The 12977-nt window shown below is 47.6% G+C and overlaps 1 protein-coding gene across 6 annotated transcripts in view; it reads left to right on the forward strand.

Moving 5' to 3' along the window:
• The first annotated feature begins 8455 nt into the window (after window positions 1-8455).
• The window catches only part of ATP9B (ATPase phospholipid transporting 9B (putative)), a 322333-nt gene continuing 317811 nt past the window's right edge, over window positions 8456-12977 (forward strand). For 4 of the 6 annotated variants that reach the window (XM_003827309.6, XM_063597385.1, XM_055102570.2 and 1 more), the window contains exon 1: window positions 8497-8756. In XM_003827309.6, the coding sequence (XP_003827357.2) occupies window positions 8638-8756 (119 nt within the window). In that variant the 5' untranslated portion in view covers window positions 8497-8637. Of the gene's footprint in view, window positions 8757-12977 lie in introns of all 6 variants that reach the window. The other 2 variants (XM_008952694.5, XM_055102568.2) reach the window with 2 other exon arrangements.

Genomic DNA, 12977 nt, shown 5'->3' on the forward strand with positions numbered 1-12977 from the left:
CTTTACCAACCTTTGAAACTTCCATGACAAGCTATTAATTACGTTTTTTTCTCTTGTGACAGTAATTTAAACATCTGTGGTTCATTACAAAGCAGTAATTGAGGGAATGTTTAAAGGAAACTATGAGCCACTAAATACATTGATCTAAATGCATTTCACCTGATGCCAAACAACAGTAAGCCCCTCTCAAGTTCCCAGGCTTTGTGGGGTATGACCAAAGCTCCTCGTGCAGTCCACGTGCCATGTGTGCATGCACACACACGTATTTGCAGCTGACTTAAGTTTTTCTTTCTGGAAATCAGAAGCTAGGATATATTATGAGACAAAAATATTTTGGTTTTTAATTATTAACTTGCTATAATTAATATGAAAGCATTTTGTGGTAAATTGAATAAAAATCTCAGTATTGTGGCTGCATTTTCCTCCTTTTATTACTGATCAAGGCATCATCAACCTTGAAGGGGCACTTAATCGTCCTCTTCTGAAGACACATCTATGCAGTGGGTGAAATATGATGTTGGACATCCTGTGTTTTGGTCTATGCTGGAATGTTCTGAATTCAGATATATGGTAGACAGGAGTAGGAGTAAAGTTGATTTTTGTTCACTAACTCCATATCTTCCATCCCCTGACTACTGTGAGAGAGAATGCATTTCTCTCCAGGGAGAATCCCATGAGAGCAAAGTGAGGAAAGCATCAGTAGGAAATAACGAACGCTGAAATCAGCCTTTTACAAATGTATTTAAAGACAGCTCTTACGAGGTTCCTCTTTCATGGTAGTGTTTGATTTTTAAGTGTGCATTACAAGAGCAGTCTCTCAACTTTTTTGCACATTGACCCCTAAAATAATTTTGGGAAAGTATGTATCCCTTCACACATTATATGTGGACAACTAAACATTTTCGTTATACGTATAGTTATCAATCATGTATTTTTGGCATATCATAAAGTATTGACATTTAAAAATAAAACATCGTCTTTTCAAACGTGTTAAATGACATTGAAATTCCACAATAATGTGATACTTGCTCTTATCCATAAAGAATACTTAAAAAGCTCCTCTTTAACATGTGAAAACTTATGTCTTTTTGCTAAAATATAATTTTCTTTTCTTTTTTTATTTTTTGAGACAGGATCTCCCTCTGTCACCCAGGCTGGGGTGCAGAGGTGTGATCTTGCCTCAGTGTAACCTCAACCTCCTGGGCCCAGGTGATCCTGCCACCTCAGCCTCCTGAGTAGCTGGGACCACAGGCCCGTGCCACCACGCCCAGCTGATTTTTTGTATGTTTGTAGAGACAGGGTTTCACTATGCTGCCCAGGCTGGTCTCAGATTCCTGAGCCCAAGCAACCTGCCTGTCTCGGTCTCCCAAAGTGCTGGGATTACAGGCATGAACCACTGTGCCTGGCCTAAAGTATAATTTTCAAAGAGGTAAAATTACAATGCTCATGCAAGATTTTATTCAACTTATTAATCAATGAAGGAAGATATAATGAGTAAGATGTAGAACTGGTTCAAAGAGTATTTTAGGACCTAGAGATATTGAGGCAATTTTCTAAAGGAATATTAAGATAAGATTGTTTGGTTAGAAACAAAACTGGTTGATCTCCTAAAGGACAATAAGCTATATCCTTTGAAGTATATTTTCCTATTTGTTTTAAAATGTAGGTTTTATTATTGTTTAGATATAGTGAGGCCAACAGATCAGGAGATGACGGCCACAGAAAACACAGTTTGTTAGAGCTCCCACAGGAAGGGGCCACACCATGCCACGCCACACAGGGTTGGGGCACAGAGGGAAAGAGGCAAGACAAGAGCCTTTGTTGTGGCTTCCAAGGGAAGGCCGGGCGAGGCGGGGAGAACAGGCTGGGCAGGTTTGGCCTTGGCTGATGTGATCAGCAGGCCCTGGCATGAAGGACTCTCCTCCCTGTCTCTGGCCTCACTCTATGGTAAGCAGGGCAAGGGCACAGTGGCCTGGAATGCAAGAGCTTATCCAACCAATCGAGGTGGCTGGCGGGATTGGCGGCTTGCATGTGAAAGGTGTGCTTGCAGGTGAGTCATCTGCTATCTCTAAGAACGGATGAGCCGTAGGCAGGACGGGCTCTCCCCTTTTAGCCAGAGCATCAAGAATATAGAAAATAAAATGTAGTTAATACGCATCAAAGCAGAAACTATTTGTACCTCTATTGGCAAACATCTTCAAGTTAACATGCAATTTTGCCAACTCAAAGACTTTCATCAACTAGTAAGCAGTGAGTTGAACAAAGTACGTTCCCCTCATCTTTGCGTGGGACTGTCCCTTTGTATGACATTAAATGACATTCGTTTCTCCTTTTTGCCTTACTTTCGCATTCTAGCCATCAGTATCATCTTCCCAAAACTCAGGTGGCAATTTGAGGTTAGAGGTTAAGGGTATGGCCTTTGGCACCTGGGTTGAAGCCTGGCTCTGCAGCTGTGAGCACTGTGACCTCGGGCAGATTGCCTAACCCCTCTGTGCTCCAGGCTCCTCATCTGGGGAAAGGTGAAGGATACTCACAGAGCTTACCTCACAGGGAGGCTACTATAATCAATGGTTGCATGGCGTATATTTTTCTATGCTTTTACTTTCAACTTTTCTGGGTCTTTCTATTTAATGTGAGATCTCTGAGACGTCAAGCATATAGTTGTTTTTTTTTTTTCTTTTCTCTTTTTGTTTTTGTTTCAATTAGAGACGGAGTTTTGCCATGTTGCCCAGGCTGGTCTCAAACTCCCAGCCTCTAGCCATCTGCCCGCCTCAGCCTCCCAAAGTGTTGGGATTACAGGTGTAAGCCACCGCACCCGGTTGGGTTTTATTTTTAATGCAATCTGACAATCTGACTTTTTATTGAGGTATTTAGTCTGTTTACATTTAATATACATAAACTGACCTTCGGGTTTGTCTCTACCATCTTCTTTGTTTCCTGCTTATTCCATCTGTTCTTTTTTCTTTAAACTTCTTTCATGGCTTCCTTGAAGTAATAAAGTATTTTTATTATTCCTCTTCCTCCCTCCATTAACTTGTTAGTTAAACATTCTGTTGTTATTCTTTTCATGATTGCGCTAGGGTGGCATTGACCAATGGAGCCTTCTGCCGTGAGACAGCCATTCTGTGCCTGTCTTTCCCTCTTACGCCACCCACTCTTTCCTGTAGAATAGGGATGTGCAAACGTTCTCTCTAAAGGACCAGATGGTAAATATTTTAGGCTTTACAGGTTATATGGTCTCGGTAGCATCTTCTTAACTCTACCATCATAGCTTGAGAGCAGCATAGGTAATAAGTCAACAGATTAGCGTGGTTGTGTTTCAAAAGCACTTAATTTACAAAGCGGGTGGCAGGTGGCTTTTGCCCGCCAGCTGGCCCACATCTACTCCATAGCCTCATGCTCTTTGAGGTAGCCTTGCTCCCAGGGCTCCAACTCAGGATGGATTCTATTCAGGGTCAACAATTTTCCTCATCTAATCTCTTTGGTCTAGGGGTGAAACCAGTTTTCCACTATTGCTTCTCCCAGTTAATTCATCAAAAATATTTGGCTTTCTTATTTCCATCCCTACCTCTGCAAACAGCTCCTTAAACTCTCTTCAGTTGAACGCTTTAAGTATGTCATCTTTTTCCTATCAAGATACCCACTGGGGGAGGGGTGTGGTGGCTCACGCCTGTAATCCCAAGACTATGGGAGGCCGAGGCAGGTGGATCACTTGAGGTCAGGAGTTCGAGACCAGCCTGGCCGTCATGGTGAAATCCTGTCTCTACTAAAAATACAAAAATTAGCCGGGCATGGTGGCGGGCACCTGTAATCCCAGCTACTTGGGAGGCTGAGGCAGGAGAATCGCTTGAACCCAGGAGGCAGAGGTTGCAGTGAGCCAAGATTGCGCCACCGCACTCCAGCCTGGGTGACAGAGTGAGACTCTGTCTCAAAAAAAAAAAAAAAAAGACACCCACTGGTATAACTTCATACTTACGGACTTATGGCAAGTATTTCATTGTGCATTGTGTCCTAAGTAAAAACAAGCTGTTTCCCTATATGTCTCCCTCTCCTACTAAACTTCCTAGAGGGCAGACACTATGCCTTAGTTATACTGATATTCTCCATAAACCCTATTGTTAACTTTTGCATGTAATTGAAACTGAATAAGCAATTCAGAAATGGAGCCAGGAGAGGTTAGAATTAGGAAAAAAGAAATAAATATTATTTACCTAGGTGGGTAGGTGATGAAAGAGGAGTTTTCAAGAGAGATGGAGTAGGTAAAGGAAGAGAGCTAGTTGATTTAGTCTGAACCTTAAGGGAGGAAAAAATTTACAAGGAGATGGTGTGAAAACTGCCTGTTGTTGAATGTTATGGTTTGGCTGTGTTCCCACCCAAATCTCATCTTGAATTGTAGCTCCCATAATTCCCATGTGTTGTGGGAGGGACCCAGTGGGAGATAACTGAATCATGGGGGCTGTTTCCCCCATACTGTCCTTATGGTAGCGAATAAGTCTCATGAGATCTCATGGTTTTATAAGGAGAAACCCCTTTTGCTTGGTTCTCATTCTCTCTCTTGCCTTCTGCCATGATTGTGAGGTCTCCCCAGCCATGTGGAACCGTGAGTCCATTAAATTGAGTGAGGGTGAGGAGATGGTGTTATCAGTGTGAGTTATTAACTGTGAGGGTGAGGAGAGGATATGAACAGTGTCAGTGATTAGTGAGGGTGAGGAGATGCCGTTATCACTGTTAGTTGTTGAGTGACGGTGAGGAGACGGTGTTGTCACTGTCAATTACTGAGTGTTAGGAGATGGTGTCGTCACTGTCAGTAGTTGAGTGAGGGTGAGGAGATGGTGTTGTCACTGTCAGTAGCTGACTGAGGGTGAGGAGATGCTGTTGTCATAGTCAGGTGTTGAGTGAGAGTGAGGAGATGGTCTCACTGTCAGGTGTTGAGTGAGGGTGTAGATGATGATGTCACTGTCAGTTGTTGAGTGAGGCTGAGGAGATAGTGTTGTCACTGTCAGTTCTTAAGTGAGGGTGAGGGGATGCTGTTGTCACTGTCAAGTGTTGAGTGAGGGTGAGGAGATGCTGTTGTCACTGTCAGGTGTTGACTGAGGGTGAGGAGATGGTGTCACTGTCAGTTGTTGAGTGAGGGTGAGGAGATGGTGTTGTCACTGTCAGTAGTTGAGTGAGGGTGAGGAGATGGTGTTGTCACTGTCAGTAGCTGACTGAGGGTGAGGAGATGCTGTTGTCATAGTCAGGTGTTGAGTGAGGGTGAGGAGATGGTATCACTGTCAGGTGTTGAGTGAGGGTGTAGATGATGTTGTCACTGTCAGTTGAGTGAGGCTGAGGAGATGGTGTTGTCACTGTCAGTTCTTGAGTGAGGGTGAGGAGATGCTGTTGTCACTGTCAGGTGTTGAGTGAGGGTGAGGAGATGCTGTTGTCACTGTCAGGTGTTGAGTGAGGGTGAGGAGATGGTGTCACTGTCAGTTGTTGAATGAGGGTGAGGAGATGGTGTTGTCACTGTCAGTAGCTGAGTGAGGGTGAGGAGATGGTGTTGTCACTGTCAGTAGCTGAGTGAGGGTCAGGAGATGGTGTTGTCACTGTCAGTAGCTGACTGAGGCTGAGGAGATGGTGATGTCACTGTCAGTTCTTGAGTGAGGGTGAGGAGATGGTGTTGTCACTGTCAGGTGTTGAGTGAGGGTGAGGAGATGTTGTTGTCACTGTCAGTAGTTGAGTGAGGGTGAGGAGATGGTGTTGCCACTGTCAGTTCTTGAGTGAGGGTGAGGAGATGTTGTTGTCACTGTCAGGTGTTGAGTGAGGGTATAGATGATGTTGTCACTGTCAGCTGTTGAGTGAGGCTGAGGAGATGGTGTTGTCACTGTCAGTTCTTGAATGAGGCTGAGGAGATGCTGTTGTCACTGTCAGGTGTTGAGTGAGGGTGAGGAGATGCTGTTGTCACTGTCAGGTGTTGAGTGAGGGTGAGGAGATGTTGTCACTGTCAGTTCTTGAATGAGGCTGAGGAGATGCTGTTGTCACTGTCAGGTGTTGACTGAGGGTAAGGAGATGCTGTTGTCACTGTCAGGTGTTGAGTGAGGGTGAGGAGATGGTGTCACTGTCAGTTGTTGAGTGAGGGTAAGGAGACAGGAGACGGTGTTGTCACTGTCAGTAGTTGAGTGAGGGTCAGGAGATGGTGTTGTCACTGTCAGTTGTTGAGTGAGGGTACACTGTCAGTTGTTGACTGAGGCTGAGGAGATGCTGTTGTCACTGTCAGGTGTTGAGTGAGGGTGAGGAGATGGTGTTGTCACTATCAGTAGTTGACTGACGGTGAGGAGATGCTGTTGTCACTGTCAGGTGTTGAGTGAGGGTGAGGAGATGGTGTCACTGTCAGTTGTTGAGTGAGGGTAAGGAGACAGGAGACAGTGTTGTCACTGTCAGTAGTTGAGTGAGGGTCAGGAGATGGTGTTGTCACTGTCAGTTGTTGACTGAGGCTGAGGAGATGCTGTTGTCACTGTTAGGTGTTGAGTGAGGGTGAGGAGATGGTGTTGTCACTATCAGTAGTTGACTGACGGTGAGGAGATGCTGTTGTCACTGTTGGAAGTTGAGTGAGGGTGAGGAGAAGCTGTTATCACTGTCAGGTGTTGAGTGAGAGAGAGGAGATGGTCTGTCACTGTCAGATGTTGAGTGAGGGTCAGGAGATGATGGTGTTACTGTCAGTAGTTGAGTGAGGGTCAGGAGATGGTGTTGTCGCTGTCAGTTATTGAGTGAGGGTGAGAAGACGGTGTTGTCCCTGTCAGTAGTTGAGGGTCAGGAGAAGGTGTTGTCATTGTCAGTTGTTGAGTGAGCATGAAGAAATGTTGTTGTCACTTTCAGTTGCTGAGTGAGGGTCAGAAGATGTTGTCACTGTCAGGTGTTGACTGAGGGTCAGATGGTGTTGTCACTGTCAGTAGTTGAGTGAGGGTGAGAAGATGCTGTTGTCACTGTCAGTAGTTGAGTGAGGGTGAGGAGACGGCGTTATCACTGTCAGGTATTGAGTGAGGGTGAGGAGATGGTGTTACAGTGCCAGTGCTGTGAGAATGAGATGGTGTTATCAGTATCAGTTGTTGAATGTGGGTGAGAGATGGTGTGAACAGTGTCAGTGGCTGAGAGTGAGGTAGAGAAATAATGGGTGAGGCCATTGTCAATTAGGAGGCCACTGGCGTCTTTTGAAAGTAGTTAGTGTCTGTGGACTGGCATGTATTCAAGCTACATGAAAAGCAGCTGAGAAGCAAACTGGCAATCAGAGTGGCAGCAACAAATTACGAATATTCATATTCATAAAGACCATTTTTTATAATGAAAAAGTAATACATGCAGATGGGGGAAGATCACCTGAACCTTGAGAGGTGGAAGATGTAGTGAGCCGTGATCAAAACATTACACTCCAGCCTGGGTGACAGAGACCCCATCTCCAAAAAACAGAAAAGAAAAGCATTTATAAGTTCATGTTGAACAGTGTTTCAAACACATAGACAAAATTTATATGTCATGAAAATGGAATATCAGAAAAACATTGGTTAAAAAAACACAAAGTGAGTAAACCATTAATACGTGAGGTGAGCGGTGCATCAGCTTGCCGGCTTCCAGCTGCAGCGGGTGATGGAGGTGGAAGGGAGCTGTCCTCGGGACAGGAAATGAAACAAACCCAACCAAAGCCGTGTATTCGTTTATTCAATATCGTTTTGCTTTCTTGTGTAGACTGAGGGTGTAAACCTCGTTTCTGACAGTCGCCTATAGGACTTTTCAGCAGGCTGTGGGCCTAGAGGTGGGGGATGTGGAATCAAGCTAAAGACCAAGAACCAGAGAAACAAGGAAGCAGCAGTGAGGAAGCAGGACAAGAACATCTCGGAAATTCAGCCCGGCGCGGTGGGCGCGCCTGCGGTCGCGGCGCTTTGGGGGCCCGGGCCACGTAGCACGACCCTGCCTGTGAACGCACAGACACCAGCGGTTCCAAGGGCGCGGGCAGTAAGCGGGCACCGAAGGCAGGCTGGAGAAGCGCGGGGCGGAAGCAAGAAGCCGCGCGGCGAGGAGGGCGCGTGGGGCCCCACACAGCCATGGGGCGCGCGTACTACTGGCAGCGCAGGCTCTGGACCGCTAAGGAGGCCGCGCGCGCCCACGCGTGTCCCCGGCAGAGCTTCCAGGAGACGGCTGCGAGGCCCTTCCACCCGCGGACCAGAGCGCGCCGGGTGGAACCACGACCCACGTGCAGGGCCTCGCCCGCTACCGGAAGGCCAGCCCGTGGCGCACGCGCGCCCCGCCCCGCCGATCGGTGACGTCATCGGTCCCGTCACGAGTCGGGGGCGGGGCCTCGGAACGCGACGACCCCCGTCCCAGCTTTAGCCACTCGTGACGTCATTGCCCGGACTCCACTGCCTCCCGCGCCGCGCTTTTGCCACTCTGGGCACGTCATCGTGCGCCGACGCCCAAAAGAGGGCGGGGCCTAGGGACGCCACGCCTTCCGCGCCGCCGCTCGTTACGTCATCGGACCTCGCCGCTTGGCGGAGGCGGGGAAGGCCCGCAGGCGGCGCCTCAGCCGGGGTTGGCGCTGAGGGGAGAGGGCGGGGAAAAGGTGGCGAATTGAGGGGAAAGTGGGAGGGGCGGGAAAGGGGCGGTCGGAACATGGCGGACCAGATCCCGCTTTACCCGGTGCGTAGCGCAGCGGCGGCCGCAGCCAACCGCAAACGCGCGGCCTACTACAGCGCCGCGGGGCCCAGGCCGGGAGCCGACCGGCACAGCAGGTAACCGAGGCGGCACTGGCGCCCGTTCCCCGCCGACGCTCCCCGGGGCCCCCAGCCCACCGCAGGAACCCGGAGCCGGGCGGGTCTGGGGTCGCTACCGGCGCGCCCCATCTGTGCGCTGGGAGCCGGGAGTCCTTGGCGTTCTGGGCGCGCCGCAGCTGTGGCGTCCGCCGGTGGTGAGGGCCGCGGGCAGCTGCCGGGGCGAGCGGCTGCATCCCCGGGACGCCTGGGCCGAGCGTAGGAGCCAGAACGGGAGCAGAGAACCGCGCTCCAGTGTTGAGGGGTGGCTGCTCTCCTAAAGTAAACGGGGATCAAAAGTGCTAACTTCTCGGATACTTCAAAGTCTCCGAAACTTGTTCTTGTAGCCCTGTGAATTGTGAAGGTGACGGATGCAACTTTTAATTGCTTTGTTAAAAACACACTCCTTATTGAAATGACTTCGACATTTCGATATCTTTGCTAGGCACACTTTTTATTTAAACATATATATACAAAGTGCTTTTTGTCGACAAGTAATTTTGCTTTTACGAAAGGGAAATGGGGTATTGAGAACGGTTAACTTGTTTAGTGGGGTCACAGGTTAGCAGTAGAATTAGTGTACAGACCTTTCATACTCGAGATTGGATTTAGCTCATATTTAACTTATTTCTCATTCAAAGAAAAGAAAATTTTAAAAAGTAAGTGTTGCTTCTTATAGTTTTTGAAGTTTTATTCCAGAGGAATTGTCGAAAACATAATTTCACTCAATATGTAGTTGCTTCAGAATTTGAGTTTTTGAATAATTTTTGTTTTCGGCCATTTGAGAGACTAACATATAGCTCAAAGTACATACTGGAATGTTATAACGCTGATTTGAGTGTTTATTTACCCACTAGCGGTTTACTCTCGGGTAACTTACTTGAACTCAAGCCATGGTTTCCTCATCTGTAGAATGCTGGATAATATTTTTTCTTACGGGATTATTGGAGATTACAGTAGAACATGTGTAAGGTGCCCTTTTTTCAGTGCTTGGTTGGAAGTGGGTTCTGGTGTTACCTATAACAGTAATTGTGTTAGTAAATCTGTTTAATTTTAGGAGTTCGTTATTTGGAAATGTGCCACCTGTTTCAAAATAGGTTTCCATCACAGATTGAATCCATTTTTGCCTCATGTACTTTGAAGCACTGTCATGTGGTGCACGCACATTCAAGATTTTTTGTCTTCTCGGTGGATTGTTCCTTTCATTGTTAATGTTCCTCTGTCTCTGGTAATTTTCTTTGCTCTAAAATCTTTATTAGATATTGATGTCGCCATTTATGCTTTTTTTTGGATTAATGTTTGCATGGTATTAGCTTTCAACTTACCTATGTTGAATTTGAAGTGAGTTTCTTGTTGGATCTTATATTTTTTATTAACTATGCCGTTCTCTTTTGATTGGCATATTTACACCATTTACATTTACGATAATTACTGATATGTTAGAATATAAGTGTGCCATTTATTATCTGTGTTCTGTTTCTTCTGATTCTCATTCTGATTCCTGTTCTTTTTTTTTTTTTTGCCACTTTTTGGGTTACTTGGACACTTTTTTGGTATCTGTATAGTGTGTTTGAGATTAGGTGTTGGTATAGTTTTCACAGTGCTTGCTCTGGGTATTACAATATACAAATGTGACTTATCACCATGGTGTATTGCTGTATTTCACCACTTCCAGTCAAGTGTGGAAACCCTTCTTTCACTTAGGTCCTCACTTTAAGTATCATGTCCTGGGTATCAGATGGTGTTACAGTTTTTGTGTCAGTCATCAAATATGGTTTATAAGACTCATGATGATAAGGATAGTGTATTGCATATACCACGTACCCATATTTCCCCTTATTCTATTGTTCTTCCTTTTTTTTTTTTTTTTTTTTTGAGACAGGGTCTCACTCTGTTCTCCAGGCTGGAGTTAGTGATGCGATCGTAGCTCATTACAGCCTTGATCTGTTGGGCCCAGGCAATCCACCCATGTAGCGGGACTATAGGCACATATCACCATGCCTGGCTAATTAAAAAAAAATTTTTTTGAAGAGACAGCATCTTGCTATATTGCCCAACTGGTCTCAAGTGATCCTCCTGTGTCATCCTCCCAGAGTGTTAGGATTAAGGCGTGAGCCATGGCTGCTAGCCTGCCATTCTTTTCTTAGCACCTGAAAAATCTTGTGCTGCTTCCTTTTTGTGTCCATGGTTTCTGATTAGGATGCTGCTGTCACTCAGATTGATGTTCCCCTGTAGATAATGTGTCATTTCTCTCTGGCTGCTTTCAAGTTTTTACTTTGTCTTTAGTTTTCAGAAGTTTAATTATGATGTGTCTTGTCCTGGATTTCTTTGGATTTCATGTTTGGTGTTTTTTTTTTTTTTTTTTTTTTTTTGGTCTTCGACTAAATTTAGGGAGTTTTTAGCCATTATTTCTTCAACTACTCTTTGTTGTTGTTGAAATAATGGAGAGTTGCTCCCACTCTATTCTCTCCATTTGGATTTCCAGTGTTAAGAAAGTTGGATCTTATGTTGGTGTTTCATAATTCCCTTAGGCTTTTTCCCTGTTTCTTTTCTCTGTGTTGTTCAGATTGTGTAAATTCTATTAATCTCTTCTCAAGTTCCCTAATTCTTTTTTTTTTTTTTTAATTTTTTTAGTATTTATTGATCATTCTTGGGTGTTTCTCGGAGAGGGGGATTTGGCAGGGTCATAGGACAACAGTGGAGAAAAGGTCAGCAGATAAACATGTGAACAAAGGTCTCTGGTTTTCCTAGGCAGAGGACCCTGCGGTCTTCTGCAGTGTTTGTGTCCCTGGGTACTTGAGATTAGGGAGTGGTGATGACTCTTAATGAGCATGCTGCCTTCAAGCATCTGTTTAACAAAGCACATCTTGCACTGCCCTTAATCCATTTAACCGTGAGTTGACACAGCACATGTTTCAGAGAGCACGGGGTTGGGGGTAAGGTTATAGATTAAGGGCATCCCAAGGCAGAAGAATTTTTCTTAGTACAGAACAAAATGGAGTGTCCTATGTCTACTTCTTTCTACACAGACATAGTAACAATCTGATCTCTCTTCCTTTTTCCCCACATTTCCCCCTTTTCTATTTGACAAAAGCGCCATCGTCATCATGGCCCGTTCTCAATGAGCTGTTGGGTACCCCTCCCAGACCGGGCGGCTGCCGGGCGGGGGCGCCCCCCACCTCCCAGACCGGGCGGCTGCCGGGCGGGGGCGCCCCCCACCTCCAAGACCGGGTGGCTGCCGGGCGGGGGCGCCCCTCACCTCCCAGACGGGGCGGCTGCCGGGTGGGGGCGCCCCCCACCTCCCAGGTGGGGCGGCTGGGCGGAGACGCTTCTCACCTCCCAGATGGGGCGGCTGCTGGGCGGAGGGGCTCCTCACCTCTCAGATGGGGCGGCCGGGCAGAGGCGCTCCTCAGTTCCCAGACAGGGTGGCGGCCGGGTAGAGACGCTCCTTACCTCCCAGACGGGGTGGCCGGGCAGAGGCGCTCATCACCTCCCAGACGGGGCGGCCGGGCAGAGGCACTCCCCACATCCCAGACGATGGGCGGCCGGGCAGAGATGCTCCTCACTTCCTAGACGGGATGACGGCCAGGAAGAAGCGCTTCTCACTTCCCAGACTGGGCGGCCGGGCAGACGGGCTCCTCACATCCCAGACAATGGGTGGCCAGGCAGAGACACTCCTCACTTCCTAGACGGGGTGGCAGCTGGGCAGAGGCTGCAATCTCAGCACTTTGGGAGGCCAAGGCAGGCGGCTGGGAAGTGGAGGTTGTAGCGAGCCGAGATCACCCCACTGCACTCCAGCCTGGGCAACATTGAGCACTGAGCGAGCGAGACTCCGTCTGCAATCCCGGCACCCCGGGAGGCCGAGGCGGGCAGACCACTCGAAGTCAGGAGCTGGAGACCAGCCCGGCCAACACGGAGAAACCCCGTCTCCACCAAAAAATACAAAAACCAGTCAGGCGTGGCGGCGCGCGCCTGCAATCCCAGGCACTCGGCAGGCTGAGGCAGGAGAATAAGGCAGGGAGGTTGCAGTGAGCCAAGATTGCGGCAATACAGTCCAGCCTCGGCAACAGAGGGAGACCGTGGAAAGCGGGAGATGGAGATGAGGGAGAGGGGGAGACCGTGGAAAGCGGGAGACGGAGACGACGGAGAGGGAGAGGGGAGAAGGGAGAGGGCAATTCCCTAATTCTTTACTCTGTTATCTCC

Source organism: Pan paniscus, chromosome 17, assembly GCF_029289425.2.
Source record: "Pan paniscus chromosome 17, NHGRI_mPanPan1-v2.0_pri, whole genome shotgun sequence".
NCBI lineage: Eukaryota > Metazoa > Chordata > Mammalia > Primates > Hominidae > Pan > Pan paniscus.